The 18,922-nt window shown below is 40.1% G+C and overlaps 1 protein-coding gene across 1 annotated transcript in view; it reads left to right on the top strand.

Moving 5' to 3' along the window:
* Positions 1-18,464, top strand: part of cd81a (CD81 molecule a) — a 32,531-nt gene extending 14,067 nt beyond the window's left edge. Inside the window, exons 3-8 of the mRNA XM_072671522.1 lie at positions 12,921-13,018; positions 13,306-13,380; positions 13,730-13,843; positions 14,077-14,172; positions 15,448-15,531; positions 16,276-18,464. Coding sequence (XP_072527623.1) covers positions 12,921-13,018; positions 13,306-13,380; positions 13,730-13,843; positions 14,077-14,172; positions 15,448-15,531; positions 16,276-16,338 — 530 coding nt within the window. The 3' untranslated portion in view covers positions 16,339-18,464. The remainder of the gene's footprint in view (positions 1-12,920; positions 13,019-13,305; positions 13,381-13,729; positions 13,844-14,076; positions 14,173-15,447; positions 15,532-16,275) is intronic.
* Positions 18,465-18,922: the final 458 nt, after the last annotated feature.

Genomic DNA, 18,922 nt, shown 5'->3' with positions numbered 1-18,922 from the left:
CATGATGCCTGCAGCACACATCAACAGTAGTAAAAGCAGTATCTGTGTCTCATTATATCAGTCCTACACACAGTACTGTCCAACTTCTGTCTGGGTTATATATATATAGTTTTATACTATAAATTCAATGTGCCTCGATCTACTGAGTACTTTGACAATGTTAATATGTGGCATAGTTTTTTATTTTATTTATTTATTTATTTAGGTGTCTGTGGTAACATAGTTAGTTAGCATACTAAGTTAGCTCCTTGGCTAAACAGAGCTGAATACATAAATGCAGTGCAGTTCTACACTGTTCTATGGCTGGGTGAGCAGCACTGTGCCCTCACCACGATCATGTTTACTTTGTGTTTTATGGTGTTTTAAGCTAATGTTAGCATGCTAACAGCATCATAATGTTGAACCTTTGGTGATCAGGCTTCTGCTCCAACCCCAGTCACACCCATTTCACAAGAGAGAGAGAGAGAGACTCAGTGCAGAGAAATGGGCCAGCACCCAATGACTGAACACACCCTTCCCCACTCATTATGGCCTGTAACGTGAGATAATCCCTGTAAGTTAGGCCGATCAAACAAGAAGCACTGGACAGGCTCCAGGGCAGAACAGCAGCCAGAGCAACAATAAAAGCATAAAATAGCTTTTGTGGATGAGAAAACCAGACGAGGATTGTGTGTCTCTCTGTCTTTCCCCTTCTTATAACCCTTCTCGCCCTTATTTCATGATGTAAACAGTTTGCACAAATGAATGAAATTCACAGCCACAATTGGCACACCCTTTCAGGATGTCTTACTGTAAATGATGCTGACAGATCACAATCACGTAATGCAGCGTTTTGTTGACTGAGTGAAAAGCATAGCATGTGCAGCATAGGCATTACAGGGTTCACTTGTAGCTTCTGAATTATGTCCCAGGAAAACCTCAGTGCTTCATGGAAAGTATTTTATGCTGTTACTTTGCACAGTAATGCTTTTAGGAAATTTGACACACTAAATAAAAGCATATTCTGAGCCACAAACCCAATAAACAGCATGGTATACTGTATACTATATAAGGTGTGAATGAAGTGCCATAACGCAGTAAGTGTAATAACTCAATATAGCTTCAGTTGTTTTCATAACTGAATCAACGCTTGCACTGGTACAACAGTCAAACACATTTGTCGCACAAGACAAACACAGTAAGTTACTATCACCAGTGCTGAAATAAGCCAGATGAGGTAACAGATGGTCTTTTGCAGAAATGGTCATGCACAGCAAAGTCCAGCCTATGTCTTATATCAGGGGTGTGTGTGAAAGGACATGCCTTACGATGGCAGGAGCAGCTGCTGTGAAGTCGTTTGATGTTGAAACAGGTGCTGGGCCTCCTTTTCCTCAACTGCTTTAGCAGAACATAGCCCAAGTTGGTTAACCCCTTAATTCTTCAGGGCTTATTACACCTTAAGGTGTATTACTCAGTAACTACAGGGACTTCTGTACAAACTGGTGGGGCTATTCTCTGATAATAGAAGTTTGAGGGGTTAAGCACTTAAAAAGGCTAAGTATACTATTTTTAGGTGTAAAATCTAAAAAAGTCTTGTCATCCATGTGCCAGGGTTACATGGTAAGCTTTTTGCAGAGGAGCACTGGTTTAAAATGGACCGTAAGTTTGAAAGCACAAAGCTTTTGAATTAGCTTATTTTATTTTATTGTAGTGTAACAGTGGTGAAAATATCCAAAATATGTAATTGTATAAATAACATAAAAATCATTTGTCTCAAAATGACCCAGAAAAGAGGCCAGTTACATTTCTCCTAAACTAAATGATAACAGTATCTAACAGTAACCACTATTAAAACGTAATTATGGAATGGTTTTGATGTAAGTGGTATGAGTGAGAAATTGAAGTGATGACCCATTGATGAGGGATGTAAAACAAGTCTTTACTTTGTTTAGTCATAGACAAATAGTCCAGTTTAGCCATTATTGCCACCACATTGAGCATCATAGCATGTAATAAAATTGTTTAATGAGAATACAAATAAAACCGCACTCTCAGCCTGGGTGGGCCTTCTGGTAGGTGGGCTTAAGCCCTGCTGAGGCCGTTTTGCACTTAGGTTTTCCATCTTAAACCCTCTCTGGCACTGCCCACTCTCTGAGGTCTGGTTTATTATATATATTGCTTCCTTGTTATCATGATCTTGCCCTTGGCCAGACAGTATAACACTGCAGTCCCCACTGTAATATTATCATGGTACTAGAGCCACAATATGATTATTGAAGGAATGTGACATACATTGTTTTTGACTGCAGATTGTTTTCCAAAATGATTTTTAAAAATTATTTAAACAGACTGTTGTTAATATTATAGTTATGGCAGTATTCTCGTTCCCCCACGTGTAGGATGAGCATGTTCTCCACAGTGATATCACCTATCATCCTAACAATGAATCCACTGACCGATACCTTGGTTTCAACAGGTAGAAACTGCCTTATCCTGTAAATTAAGGTAGATTTGCATTTCGGTAATCTTGTAATGCAACAATGGGCTTAATGGATATTCAAAAATATTGCATCATAAAATATTAATACTTGAGTATTCATGTATTTGTAACCAAAAATACATTAATATTGTACTGTATTGATTGTATTTCCCTACTTTTTAGACTGATTCATCAGTGTGTTTTTAATGTCTTGCAAGGTGTATTTCATTCTGCATGTAACAGCATGTGCATGCTCTAGCTCTCAGCAGCAGGGGAAGGAAGGTAGTTGCATATTATATAATTTAGAAAGGCAGAGCAAGATTTACTGTGAGGCACAGTAAGTTAACAATAACACACACAGACACATGCACAGAGGGCCAACTCTCCAGCAGGTGTGTTATGACTACACTCATGGTCATGCCATTGTTTCCCAGGGTTTAGACTTTAATTTTTCCATTGTGCCCTCAAAGCAGATATTGTGCAGTTTGGGAAAACACGCCTTCTCTCTCTCTCTCTCTGTGTGTGTGTGTGTGTGTGTGTGTGTGTGTGTGTGTGTGTGTGTGTGTGTGTGTGTGTGTGTGTGTGTGTGTGTGTGTGGTTAGGCTTGGCTGGAGAATGCAGCAGGCAGAGTGCTAGAGGAATCGAGTTGGGTTGGGGTGACTCAATTATCCCTAATGGGAGGAGAGTAATATATCCATAGAAACCAAATTACTTGAGTGGTTCTGCTTTGTTAATGCCTCAGCCCAGCACATGCAAGAACCTCTTGCTAGACACAGAAATCATTTTTCAGACTAATGGGGTTCTCAAACATTAGGCAGGAATTTTCCTGCATTCATTTGGTTCACTGATTTTAGGCACAATCAGTAGCATTACCTTATCTCCATTGATAAATAGAAAAAAAAAACCCAAAAAAACAGAAGAGTTAAATGTTAAATCGTACAGTATTTTAAGAACATATACGGTATATAGCTTTATTCAGATGAGAGGTACATATTTATAGGTGCTGTTATCGCGAACATCTATGTCAGTATGACTGTGTGTAACCATAAGATGAAACCCTGAGATATGGTTGCTTGCGATTTGATCTAGTGCTACAGCTCCAAGCATGCAGGCTAGGGTGCAGTACAGAGAGTGTAAATGTGCAGTGTGCAATGAGTAGCACATACTTCTGCAGTGTGAAGGGATCTATGAATGTGTTTACACCTGTGGTTCTAATTACGGTCACATTTAAGGTGCGGCTTTCTTTTTAGGTCTCCCTGAAATGTCACACAAAGAAAATAAATGCGTTCATGTGCTGAATTGTCAAACATGAAACACCAATGAAAACAAACATGAACATTGGCTTTGTATTTCTTTAATTTATACTTTAAAGCAGCATTATGCGAGAATTGCCATTGTAATTAGGTGTAATTTGTGCCTTGAGCCACCACATAAGTGTTAGGTGATTTCTGGACAAGATACAGAACTTGGATCTGAGATGAAGCAATTACTTAATTTTACACAAATTTGAATTTGGTTGCGCAGTTTGTCCTGCATGCCCTGCACGGGTGTTCTATAGTGTATTTAGTAACGGTTGGAGCCTAAGCTTATAAACAAATTACGATAAAATGCTACATATTGTTGCTTTAAAGCACAGTTTCCAAATGCTGGTATGCTGGTCTAATTTTGTGCGTCATAATATCCTTGCATGTGATTCATATTATTAGCCAATCTTTACCCACCACAAAATCACATGTATATAAATGATATATTTCCTGTTCCTATGACCTATGCCCTATTCCCTACTCTATGAAAAAGCTGTGCCCTGCAGTAGTAAAAATTCAAAAGGATTACAGGGTGAAAGGTTAACAAAACAATGGCAGTGGGAGTGTAGCGGCTTTCTTCTGCACCTGGAACTAATGTGGGAATTTCAGTGTAATTGGAAACTATTTAACAATGTTTTTAACTATCACTCTGTAAAACTTCAGATTTGTGTACACACACACACACACACACACACACACTCACACACACACACATTTGTTTCACCTGCGGGGTGTGGGGGTGTGAGTGTGTGAGTATTGAACATGTCACCAATTTCTTAAGTAAATATATTTCTCAGGGTGCTATTGACATGAAATTCTCACCAGATGTCAGTAACAGCCCATCCAGTCCACACATCCAGTCCACACAGTTTATTTAATACTTTGTACAAAAGCCTTTTTGGTGATGACCACTTCAAGATGCCTCCTGTATGGAGAAACTCTAGGTAGATGGCAGCAGATTTTTTTTCCAGTTTTCCAAGTTTTTCCATTCATCTTTTTCAATTATACGAAGCTTGCCAGTGCCGTATACTGAAAAACAGCCCCACACCATGATGTTCCCACCTCCAAACTTCACTGTTGGTATGGTGTTTTTTTGGGTGATGTGCAGTGCCTTTTGACCATCAAACATGCTGTGTATTGGGCATTCAAAGAGTTCAAGTTCTTATGTATAATGTATTATACGTTTTTGAATTTCTAAGAAAAATCCGGTATCAGACTGCAAGGTCTGATGAGAACAAATACAAGCCCACCAGTATTATTCACCCGAAACCACCAGGATGTATTCCAATTCACTTGAAGTTTAGTTTTTACATGCCTGACTAAACAGCCTCTTGGGCACTGTGGCTTGGAAACCAAGTAGGCTAAGTGTGAACATAACAAATCAAATGTAACCCAGGGTGAGTCAAATATCAGTTAAGCTTACGCACATGTGACGACAAACAGTCCAGCAGCTCTTAGTCATTGCGCCATGTTGGATCACATCTCTACTTTCAAAAGAATTGCACTTTGTGGATGTATAGGTTATGCTTCTTTCCCTTATAATCCAGTATATTTGCGAAGAGTGTCATCTGTCTCTTGCTCAGTTCCACTTTAGATACTTAAGTGAATTCCTCATTCATAAGTTTGGGGTTACATTTCATTCTTTTTTCATGCTCATTTGAGCATTTTATTGTGGACCAAAGAGATCCAGAAAGAGTGTAATAAAGCCTAACCAACCTTCATGTCAAGCAGCAATACTTACTGTAATGTGGTTATAGGCTGCTCTCCCCACTTCCCTGACGTACCCATAGCATATTTCAGATTAAATATACCTGAGGTCAAGGACAGGGCAGATGTAATTTTGACGTATCTCAAACAACCAAGTCCTCAAAACCTAAATGACAAGGATAAATGGATGATGCACACAAAGGTTTTTTTTTTATTATTATTATTTTTTTTATAGTATCTGGGTAAGGGTATTTTACATTAGACAACTGTACATTTTTGCAAGACCGGAAAGCCTGAACAGGAAGGAACAACATGAATCACACTTTGTGTTGCTGGTCATTTCCGATGTTAAAGGTGGTGGTTTTGTAGCCTCCAACACTCCACCTTTCCCCATGCTCACACAGGCACACATTTATGGTTTGTGATGTGTTAATCTTTTAACTCTGTAGTTTTCTGCTATATCATATTTTTTTAAATCAGTTCACGTAATGTAGGGTTATTTTAGAAATGCTACATCTAATATCTAAGACATTTTTCACAATACACAATATGTAATCAGACTATATACATCAGTAGCAGCAGATTCGTAAAAACTACTATTCAAATATTCTCGCGTACTAAGTACAGTAAACATCTGCTGCACTTCATCTAATTAATCCAGACTAATTACACTGTTTACTTGTAACTTGATCAGTGTTCTTAAAGCACTACGAATATCCTTGTTATGCGTAGAAAAGCATATTGTGTATTATGATAACAAAATGTATCACAATACGATAAAATGTCTATATTGCCCAGCCCTAATGTAATGTTACTTAATCAATTAATCACTTCCATGCATGGTGTAGGTCTGTACATGTAAAATATGGTAGGCTATAGGGTGTAGTAAAGAGAGGCTCGGGCTGTTGCTTAGGCCAAATGTGAGCACGCAGAATTCTGTCCTTTAACCCTAGATGACCCTGATAAAAGAAAGGAAACAAGTAGATGCAAAACATACTCATGGAGCCATACTGCCAATTGGTTAAATTCAAATTAATATATAAATAAATAAAATAAATAACAAGATATTTAAATAATAAACCCCCCTTCTGATGATGCATCTGAAGGTGGGGAAAATGCACTGGGGTGTATACTTGAGGGCAGGCTGGTTGATATGTCTTTTATCACTCTCTGGTTTATTTAGAAAGAAGATGGCTAAGAAAATGGCCAAGGTAGCTTCTAAAAAAAGAAGCTATCCTCAGTGGTTGGATTTGTGTTGGATTGCGCCTCTGAAGCAAGAACATACGAAAAAATAATGGAACATTTTACCTCTCAGAGCAGAGGTGTTAAGCCCTCTATGCTCTTGACTTTTTAAATCAAAATTTGCTTAGTGCAAGGCAAGTTGACATGGAAATCTGATGAGCAGAAATGGCTTGTGGCTTCTCTTTATCGTGATCACTGTGCAGATACATTTGAATATCTGATACCTCTTGTAGCTAGCTACTTCAGTCAGTGATCTTAAGATAGATATCTGCTGGGAGTGTCATATGTCTTTGCAGTGAGCAGTGAGTAATGTCTGTTGCAATGTTTTTCAACACTATTTTAAAAGTCCATCAGTGCAGGCCATCATCTTTAGAAGGCTTTCCTCTTTTAAAAGCCCAAAAGAGGTTTTAAAGGTAGTGAAAGGAAAAGTGTCTTTGTGGCCGCCTGCCAGGCAGGCCGTGAGACCACACCTGTTAGACAACTGCTGAACAGGATCGATTCATCTGCTCAATCAAAGTGGACGTCTGTTACAAGTACCATTGATTTTGTTTGATATATTCTGATTCATGTTTGTAGTTTAGCACTTGTATGATTCCATAAGCAGTGAGAATCCAAGACTATAGAGGCAGGCAATATGATATACGTTTAAATCATGAGTATTGTCACTGCTCGCACTAGCACAGTACTAGCTTACAATGTTATGTTGCATCATCAGAGTCTATAATCAGCAACTACTGGTGTATAACTGCTTGAACTGCACACTAACAAGTAACCAATTGGATATCTGCCCTTTATGCTATTCTTGTATTTCTAGATTGTACCAGTTATTGAACCAATTGTAATAATTGTGGAGGCCGGGCAGACGAGAAAGCAGGAAAGAAGTGTGGGTAGTTTTTATCCAGATGCTGTACAGAGGCGTGTCTGTGTCTGTCTCTGTGACGAATAGAGAGATAGAGATAGATAGAGAGAGAGATAAGGAGAGAGCATGCAGTATATGGGCAAGCATAAGGATCTGAGCCACAAACAAATTATTATGGCTAGACGACTGGGTCAGAGCATCTCCACAACATCAGGCAGGTCTTGTGTGCATTGTATTTCTGGTGTGCAGTGGTCAGTACCTACTAAAAGCTGGCCTAAAAGCAGGCCAAGAAAGGTGAACCACTCTCTCTCTCTTCTTGCCATATTATTCACCTTAACCTAGCCACTGATCCTAGCATTTCTGTTAAGGACATCATAGAGAAGCAATGACTTACTGCAAAAGCCTGGACTTCCCCTGCATACCAGTGCGGGGCAGTGTGTCAGTCTTGTAATGTATGGTCATCAGGACAAGCATGTGACGTACTTTGAGGGTTTCAATTTATCAGGAAGGGAACTGGACGTTTGAACCAGAGGTCAGGTCAGCTTGGCTGATCTGTATATTTCGACATGTTCAGTGACGTTGAGGTCTGGACTGGGGTGGCTAGTCCATTGTTCTTAGAACAACAGTAGCATCACATCCTTCCAGACCCACAGTGAAGGATGGACCGGAATTTGGATCTGAAACGAGACTGGAGCTTGATTTTTCTTATTTCTCAAGACCGATTCAGATGGGGTCTACCAGGTCTTGCCTGGTTGTCTGGATTCCCATTTTGCCAGCATCTTTTTGTTCATTTTCAGACACGCCTGTTGTCCTCACTCAGACTTTCCCCTTTCTTTATGCAAGTGGAGTTTATGTTCGATCCTCCCTAAATTCTTATCATAGGCCCAAAGAAAATGGGTTATTTTCTCTAAATGTACAGAAAAGCTCCCTTCAGCAGATAAATGTAGGGAAAAGTGTATGTGCCCATACATGTTTCCAAAATGAACAAAGCGGGCAGATATCCTACACAGTGGTGGTAATCTGTGCGAGCTATGGAGCCTAAGTGTTGCATGCAGGATAGAGGACAAAGGAAAGAAAAACAAGGCAAACAGGAACAGGAAATAAGTGTCATTAGGGCTAAATTATAGCCAGCAAGGCCAAGGTCTGCAGGCTTCTAGTCAGCAGTACGTATGGGCAAAAGGATACAGGGGACGTTTCCTTTGTGACGGGACCCTATAGTTGTTCGTAGTGTGTAGCAAACTGAGGCAGGAAGCTAATTGGTGTAGCATGGCTGTTGTTTTTTGCTCAATACACAATAGTCTAAATATAACAGTAATTGTTTGTGGCTGTCGATTCACCATGGTGAAGTGGAGCTCCTGCACTGGGAGTGGCAAAAGGACGGAAAAAAAAGTTAAAAAGACGAGAGGAAAAATGCGCTCAGCCCCCTCCTCCACGGGTTACAAAAAATTCCTCTTTCTCCCTCTTGCTCTCTGTCTGCTTCACATCATCACTTTCCACTGAGGTTCAGTTCTAGCCCATCTGTTTGTGTTTAAAGTCTGCACAGTTTACACTGTCTGCGCTCTCTCTCTCTCTCTCTCTCTCTCTCTCTCTCTCTCTCTCTCTCTCTCTCTCTCTCTCTCTCTCTCTCTCTCTCTCTCTCGCTCTCATACACACACACACACACACAGAGAGAGAGACTCTCTCTCTCTCTCTACTTTCTCTACTCTCTCTTTTCCCCCTTTCAGTACCTCTTTCTTTCTCTTCTTCTTTTTTTTTTTTTCTTTTTTTGTTCCTTTTGCTTTTTCATTTTTTTTCTCCGCCTTCTTTTCATGTCACACTCTCCTGGTTCCCTCAGCACTAATGGTTTCAGGAGGCTTTATTTCATTAGTGTCCTTTTTTCCATACTTTGTTTTCCTCTGGCCTTCCCGCTCAGTGCCACGCCCTGCTCTCTCCCTCCCGCTCTGTCTTGCTCTCTCTGTCTATTTCTTTGTGTCTCCCTTTTTCTCCCCCTCTCTCCTCCTGCCATATATATATATATATATATATATATATATATATATATATATATATATATATATAGAAGAGAGAGAGAGAGAGAGAGAGAGAGAGACAGAGAGAGCGCAGTGTTGTAATGTGTGACCTGTTAATCAATAAGAGACTCTCTCTATTTCTCTCGCTCGCTCGCACACTCTCTCTCTCTCTCGCTGGCCTAGGTCCAGCATCTGCTCTCTGAATTTAACGAGAATAGCAGCTGCATTTGGCATGACAACTTTCTTTGCTTTAACCCGTTCTGTTAAAGCCCTGCCCCGACCTCCCTCCAACCCCAACACGCTGGATTTTGCAATGCCAGAAGATTTGTACAAGGTGCTGGATGTTACAAATATACTCTTAACTGTTTCGTGCTCTGAACACACCCTAAGTGCAGGATGCACCTGAATTCATTTGTTATTTAACCATGGGCCTCTTTTCCTCTTTTTTTTTTGTTTACTCTCAAACTGGAGCAAAGAGCAAAGGTGGTTAATCGTGTTTGCATGTCTAGTTACTACAGTATCAATGTAGGAATGGAGGTTGTCTTTGGTGCTGGTCTTCCCTTTAAAAATGATGAAATATGAACACTTGCAAAGCTGCTCAGTTGCCATTTACAACATGAACAACAACATGCCTGTGGTGAGTAGCTAAAAGAGAAGTAAGCAAGAGGTTGAGTACAAAATGTTAGCATTTGTACATTGAACTGAGTAAACCTCAGTAGATACTGACCACCTCTAACATAAGTTAATAGTTAACTGGTGGAACTTGTGGAACTGGGACAGTGCATGAATGAGTCCTGAAGTGGAAATGAAAGGGCGATTGTTGCTCTAATGAATGTGAGGCAGTGATCGAGAGAAAATGAACAAGAGCAGGCAAAGAGAAACTGATCAGGAGAGAGAGATGTACAGCGAGAGAGAGCAGAGAAAGTAAAAGCGATTGGCCTGCATTGTCCAGCTGATCAGTATGCCAGTCACGGCAGTGCTTGCTCGTTTCTGGTCTGTCACAGAGAGCTGACAGTTGTCTACTGGGCCCAATAGCAGCTACAATTAAACTCGCTCAATCTCCGCCCCCCCCAGACCCCACCATCGATTTCTTAAGACACTCCCATGCTGCCATAAGAGCCGGCGAATGTCAGTGGGACGTTTTGAGACCTTTTCAAACCCAGGGCCTCCAGACAGCCAGAATCGAATTAACCTCTGGAGATGAGTTGGCGTTAGCAGAGTAGAGGGAAGATACAGGCAGTCACACTGGCAGGCATGGCAGACTGATTGATTAGACACTGAAGAACAGCCTGAAAATGAAAGGAACAACACGGATGGTAAAGATGCCACAAAACAATGACATTTTTAGTGCGAGACAAACTGACCCTGATTTTGGAACTTGTCTCAATATGCATCACATTTGCGTTCTCGCTGCTTTCTTTTGTAATCTGATGCTGCATGGGTTGGGCTTGAAAGTGTGAGAAGAGTAGGAGGAAACAATGTGGAAAGAGAGAGAAAGGGCAGGTGTCAGTTTTAAGGCCTGCTACATCTATTAGTAGTAGATTCATCTTACAGATTTTCAGCAGTGCCAAAACCTCAACAGCCATGAATAGATTGAACACTGGCCATCTTTGGGCAGTGGTTCTCAGATCAGTCCTCAGGGCTCCACAGATGATCCACATATTCCAACTTGCTACGCAAAGGGATCGAGCGAACATGTGGAGCATTTGCGGATGGCTCCAAGGTGCCGGTTTAAGAACTCTGGTAACTAACCTTCCATGGGGCCATGTCATGGGAAACCTAAATTATAAGCCGGTTTGAGAGTTACAGTATGTACTGCTTAATCTTTTGTTTACGTAAGTAACAAATAAGATTTGTTACTGGCAGTTAACCCACCCATTCGTAGCTCCTCAACACCTAAGGAAATTGTGCTTTCTTGAATTCTGGCCACGATTGCAAAGTAGCATGGCAAAAGTGGTTCTTCTATGGGATCCCTCAAAGAACCATTTGAAGAACCTTTATTGTTAAGAGTGTACTGCAGTAAAAAGCCTAAATATCTGTATATTAGTCTTAAAGGCACAGTAACTAAAACAGCCTGTTGAATGGGTCAAATGATGAAGAAGGACTGGAAAATGGAAATGTACAAATAGGTCATGACTGTTTTGTTTATATAAAAAAACAAATGAAATACTAGTAAAACATTAGATATGGTCTCTTAAGCTCATGAATGTTTATATGAGAACTTGGGTAAAGACTTTCCTTCTAATTTCAAGTGTATTTTCACAATGTAAAAGGCCTCTATCCCTTTCTAATTATATAAATATAATTTATATCGGTTTAAAGTTTGACTTTATTTATTAACTTGAGTTGAGGAATGTGGATTGCGCCTCAGTCTGACATTCAGATTCATTGTGTGTTTTTCTTCAGTTACACAGCAATAGAAGTAAAGGAAAGTGATTATGTAGGAACTTTAAAATGTCAAGCCATTGTGGTTGCCTGTTTGTCTGTGATGGATAGATTGTTAGATTAGAGAACTGTATACAAGACGAAAATCTTATCTATAAAATTGGTTCACGTAGAGGAAGCTGTGTGGTGGATCTTTTTCCCTCCTTTGTCCCAGTAGTTTGTTGTTGTGAGTGGTGCTTTTTCATCAATCAGGGTTAATCATCTTTGTCTCTTTCTCTCTTGCTTGCTCGCTTGCTCGCTCAACAAGGCCTCTGCCCTGGCACAGTTGCCATGGTTACAGCGGTCGGCCAGTCAGAGCCTTTGCAGGATATAAACAGGCTAGGAGATGTTGGGAGGGGAGCTTTAATTTGTGGATTTCTTTTCCTTTGGTACTTTTTTTCATAGCTAGCAACATATCTGCTGCCTTTTCTCTGACCAACAAGTCAGTTGTTACATAAAGATGACTAGCAAGCCCAGGACTTTTTTGATGTTTGTAGATGAGAGAATGGAAAGTAAAAGCAACGGGAAGCTATGCTTAGCTTAATATGCTTAACACACCAAGAATTTCCCCCTCATGTCACTGCATAGGGAATTACCACTGTGGAAATACAATTGCTCGTTTGCTGACACCTGGTGGTTGCAAGGAGTATTACACACTTAGTTTTTTTGTTGTTGTGTTTGTTTTTGCTGTAGCCCAGAATTTATTGGAGAATGTAAAAATCATCCTTATCTTTCATATTTATTTAATGCAACAATGTTGTATTCCTTGTGATTTTAATCATGAACCCTTTACAAAGTGTTTTCAAATACTTTAAAACCATTAAAACATACACAAAAGGGGATTTACAAGGTTTTGAAATGACCACCTCGAGAATATTGTCAACATATGTGATGACCCACTGTCTCCCCCTCCTCAGGCGTCTACATCCTGATTGCTGTCGGTGCCGTGATGATGTTTGTTGGGTTCCTCGGTTGCTATGGTGCCATCCAGGAGTCTCAGTGCCTGCTCGGAACAGTGAGTCACTTGTCAGCCAATCAGAGCACAGCAAATTTGCCTAGTCATCTCGCTGTCTGATGCCTACATTTCATTTTTCTACAATGAAAACATCTGGCTCAGCTTTGTCATACCAATCTACCAAGTTAATCTAAACATAATCATCAGTTCAGAAGTTAATGTTCAAAAAGCAAATCTGTCTGCATGTCACTTTTTATGAAGCATTTTTTTGTATTAGGGCACAGGTGGGTAAGTGTGTGAGCCATGTAACAGAATGATTTTAGCAAGAACTTTTCTTCTTTTCCTAGTTCTTTGCTTGCCTGGTTATCCTGTTCGCCTGTGAGGTTGCTGCTGGCATCTGGGGATTTATTCACAAAGACAAGGTGAGGAGGAAAGGCAGACATACTCAGTTATAAGTACAAACGCTTTATACATTTTTAACACATTTTATAAAAGAAACAGTTCAGGATTTAATGTTTCTGAAATCCTGAACTTGAAGTTCTGGAAAAACATAAGCCACTATTCTCGTACAATGACTATATCACAGTTATCCTTGGGTTTGACAAATGTGGCATTAACAAATGTATTGCCTTAACGGAAACACACACATCTGTCACATTTCCACACACCCTGTGGCATGTTCTACACTTAGGCTGCCCGTATGCAGCTGCTTGTGAGCTAACAGACCTGACTGCACTTTTTGTGCTTGACTGTAATTTGTGTTTGTTTCAGATTTCTAAAGAACTGATCAACTTCTACGACTCCGTGTATGACAGAGGTGTGGCTGAGACTGTTACTGAGAAGAAACAAGCTGCAGCTGCTGTGCTGAAGGTCTTCCATGAAACTGTGAGTCGACCTCAGATGTCATTGATTTTATACTCTCTTACATGCTCTGCACGGTATACTCTTTTAGTCCACTTTCTTTTGAGAAAGCCAAGATGAGGCTTAACAATAAGGCTTTAACACACTGTCTGTACTGACCCCTTCTCATTCCACTGAAACCCACTCAGACCTTCCAACCTACCACAATACACTCATGTGGCCTCCATCTATATCCATATGCTTTCTCTGTCTTTCAGCTGCAATGCTGCGGCAAGGACGGATTTACCTCGATTTTGACTGGCTGGGCGACTGATCTATGCCCTGAAAAAAAGGCCATTCTGTCTTATCAAGAGGTGAGCCTTAAATGTTTCATCAGTGGTTCAGTATTTTTTTGTTTGTTAGTTTGTTTGTTTGTTGTTTTGTCTTGCACTAGACTGAGAGTTTCACCTTTAGCGGCGCAGTACGAATGCCCCTGGCTGTCCCTCAAAAATCATTGCTGTAAACACTGATTTTTCAAAGCAAAGCTCCAGACCCCTGAGGACTGGACACCCAACCTGAGACATCGAGGGGCCCTGGGAGGCAGGGACAGGCAGCACACTCCAAACTTCCAACTATGAGCTTTTTAAATTTTCAGGAAAAAATTATAAAAGAAAAAAAAAAACCTATGCCGATAAATCATGCAATCCGGAAAGTGTGACATAGCAGACATATGTAGCCTAGTATGACGATGTCCGTGGCAGAGACTCAAGAGAACTCTAGTGAAATGTCCCAACTAAGCTCCACATTTGCATTCCAATAAGGTTTTTTGATAACATGCCTGACTGAAGTTTGACTTTTTGCACAATTACAATACTCATCATATTTTCCGCTCCATGAAACACGTTAATGCTTAGTGGACATAGATGCTCCTTTAATATATTTGATATTACTAAAATGAATTCATTTTCAGTGGGCAGATCTGCACCTGGAACAGGCAGCATAGTGCATCCCAACATTTTTCAACATCAACATTTTAATAGAACATTATCGTCATTATGGTTTTTAGAAAAAAAAAAAAAAATTGGGGGGGGGGGGTAGTGCACTATAGGCCCCTGTGGCGTGGCCTAAGCTTTTGGCTTTTGTTTTCCTTACATTACTTTTACTTTTCTACTTTAAGTAGTTTTGAAACCAGTACTTCTACTTATGTAAAATGCTTAAGTTGATAATTCTATAGAAGTAGATACCCTAGTATCTACACTTCTACCTGAGTAATGAATGTGAATACTTTTGACACATTTGGCCATAGAACAACCATTTTTGCTTCCATAAAGAACCATTTTTGTTAGAGTGGAGAACTCTCTTTTAAACCCTAAAAAGGTTCTTTTACAAACATTGTTTTTTTATGCATAATTATTGAGTATAAGTTTGTTTGATCACTTGCATAAGATAACACTCTTCTGGTAGCACAAAGTATAATTGTAGATGTTACTGTTTTTACTGCTCTGTAAAGCACTTGGTGAAACCTTGTTTTTAAAAAGCAATACATAAATAAAATGTATCATATTACTGTTTTTGACTAATAATCAATAATGAACATAAGAATAATGATAGTAATGATAATGAAATGACCCCTTTTTTTGTCTTCACAGAGCTGTCACAGCAAAATCAAAACACTCTTCACTGAAAAGATCTACTTGATTGGCATCGCTGCCTTGGTTGTTGCCGTCATCATGGTGAGTAAATAATTTGGCTGTGTGGGTGTGTTCTAGCTATTCAAGTTGTGCTTAAATTGTGATTAAATCTGTGGGAGGGGAAAGTGACATCTGTCTTGTGATTGGTGAGATTAGACATTAGACAGTTTACACCGCAAGGGGGCAAGTTCTATACACAGACTGATATCAGAAAGATATATACAGTATATAGGGCCTACTTTTGTACATACATAATGCGTGGCAATAAAACCACCCTAATTAAAAAGACATACATTTAGGTCCTTTACGTTTTGGGCATTTTAAACAGGGTTCTTTAAATGATCCTCCCATAAAAAGGGTTCTGTATAGTACTAGGTTATTTTACTTGCAGTTAACTTTACAGTAAAACCCTTTTTTGTTTTATTTTGAGAACCAATTAAGCAATTATGGTTACACAGAACCAGTGGAGGCTCTTCTAGATTTTGGAGCATTGCTGTGAGGATATGACTGCATTCAGCCTTAGTGAGGATGTTGAATGATCGCAACCACACCCCAACCCAAACGTATTATATTAGATGAATCACACTCATTGCAGAAAACCCTGCTCCACAGCTCAATGCTGGGAGCTATATACCCCTCTAGCCCACACCTTGCATTAGGCATGGTGCCAATAATGTTCATAAGAAAGGGTGTCCACAAACATTTGGACATACAGTGTACAGCCTACAGAATTCCCATATTGGTGCATGTCTAAAATGTCTGTCACTTTTTGTTCCTTTCTGACAGATCTTTGAGATGATCTTCAGCATGGTGCTCTGCTGCGGCATTCGAAACAGCCCTGTGTATTGAAAGGGCATTGGGCTACAGGGGCTGTGAGGGCGGGGCGTGTGGAGACACCAGCCAATGAAGTGAAGGGAAGCTTTTACTCCTGATTTAATTTTGTATTTACCAATAATTTCCTAATGTAGTCAGTTCGTCTCTTGGAACAAATATGATTTTATTTCCCTAGTGTGTTTTGTTGCTATGATACCACAATCTACTCACGATTGTCCCTGTCTGCAGTTGTGTGGGCTGTGTGCTCTTGTTTCCAGCTACTTGTTGGTAACCTTGACCATGTACACAATGGCAGACAGTAACAGTCAGCAATTGGATGCTCACACACACACACACACACACAGTATAAATCCATTGGATATGTAAATCTAATCTTAATTTCTGTAGTCTTCCTGTGTTAGCAGTTAGATGTATTACTATTGCAGTTGATTTTTCTTCTTTTCATATGTATATGTAAAAAAAAAAACTGTATATATTTGCAGCCCTGTATGACTTTCCAGCATGGATATTGTACTGAACTGACCCTTATGACCTTCTTTTCCAAATGTGCGCTTGTCTGTCTGCTCTTGAAAAGTCTGTATTAGTGAGAGAAGGGGGAAGGGAGATGGTCAGAAAGTGGAACATACTGGAAATGAAAATGTCATGCTCGTACCGTGGTGTAGCCTCAGTACTTACCGTAACGTAGCCTTGGCTTCCTCAGGCCATCCGATATGGGTTGGCCAGCCAGCTGCCAGCTCCGTAGTCCTTGCAAGCATGCCCATGCTTCTGAGCTTTTCACTAAATAAATGGAAAGCCTGTAGATGAACGGAAGTCTTCAAAATGTTCGCTAACACTCTATTACACACACCTTTAGCAGCATTGCTCTTCCCTGCATGCTCTTCACAGAGGGTGGTTGGAAACCTGTAGAACCTCTCGCTTAGCTTCGCCCTGCCTTCCAACCGCAGGCCATCCCTACGCTCTGACTAACCCAAGCCATAGTGAGGTCTTATACACACCTCCCAGCCTTATCAACCGAATGTTCTAACCCGTAAAAAAAAAAGTCGAGACTGCATATATAGAATGTCCTGTTGATTCCTAGTGGAATTTCCTACTCGTATATTGTACACTATCTTCTGTAGCCATTCGCTGGAATGCTATGCTTTAGAAAGGAACAAAAATAAGATGAAAGAATTGATAGTATTGTTTTTATTTTTTACAAAGTCCTGAAAATGACACCTCTTTGCCAAATCTCCTGAAATGCCAGGAGTTGCTTGACAATGTAATGTCATAGCTGTAATGTGTCACAAATCACTCTACTGAGAATACTGTAAGGCTCTGGTATGTGAGTGTGTGTGTATGATGTGTTGACAGTATGGTCCGTTTGGGTCAGAGGGCGTTTGCCAAGCTCCCACCCGAAACCTCACTGCCACTCCTGGTCAAGGCAGCTACTTTAATACCTCTGCTGTCCACTAGGTGTCACCCAATGACATTGATCGGCCCAGTTTCCCAAGCATATAATGGCACAGAGACCAGAAGTGTAACTTTTAAACACCTCCCTTAACCACAACACTTCTGTGCTTTTGGGAACCTCGTCTAATGTCACTTGGGGAAGAAATAATATTCGCCGAATGGCAATCATGCACTCCTTCAGTTGACCACATCGCACCTACACCAACACATACACATGCGCACACCACACCTTTTTTGTGTTTTCCTACATGCAATCTGCAACTCTCTCTTGTCTTGTTAACACATAATGCCTATGCTGATATGCTGAAAAGTGTCTTGTAATATGTACAGCTATATATTATTGTACTAATGACTACGTAAAGGCAATGTATGCCTTTTATTGTGATATCATTTTTTCTGGTACTTTGTCAAGAGACAAGAAAGATAGGCAGAGATTTCAGTTAAAGCATGCCAGTTATCTGGAGTCATTGCAGGTCAAGAAAATGTTCAGGTCAGACATGCGTCGCATGATAATGTTTGAATTGCATATGCATTGAAACGCTAATATTTTGCATTAAAGGACTTTGCTTTTCCATTCAGAAGAACTCTGTCTGGCTGCTCTCCCTCAAATCTCTGTTGTGACTCACCAGTTATAGTTTATGGTTCGGTTTTGTTGCCCAAATACTTAGGGATTAAATGTATTTTACAAATAATACCTACGTGTCATTGTTTTTTGTGTCTCCTGTCTATTCTGTGCCAAATGCAAAATCTAGCTTTACTGTTCTGGATGAGAGCACCACATCCAGGTACTTTGCCCTTGCATATGCCCCACCCCTTTTTGGGCTAAAACAGTTGCTCTAATTTGACTAAATAAATACATTTTAGTTGCATAGGAGAAGCATCCTCAGCTGATCCAGCCAGGCAAACATTTCATCATGCCATTGACGGTCAATGATCAGCATAGAAAAAAATGAAAAATGGGGCCTGAGGAGTGTCCTTTTAGTGTGCCGCTGTAGAAGTGGACGAACAACCCCACCCAGTGTGTTGTACTGAACTATACATTTATTTATTAATTTAATCAATAACTTTGAGTCCCTATAGTTTTATCATGGCATTAATGCAGCATTCAGACCCACTTTGAACTTGATTAAATTATTATGAAGATAATTAT

This window comes from Salminus brasiliensis, chromosome 25 (assembly GCF_030463535.1).
Source record: "Salminus brasiliensis chromosome 25, fSalBra1.hap2, whole genome shotgun sequence".
NCBI classification, from domain to species: Eukaryota; Metazoa; Chordata; class Actinopteri; order Characiformes; family Bryconidae; genus Salminus; species Salminus brasiliensis.
This window is presented reverse-complemented; position numbering and strand designations above follow the sequence as displayed.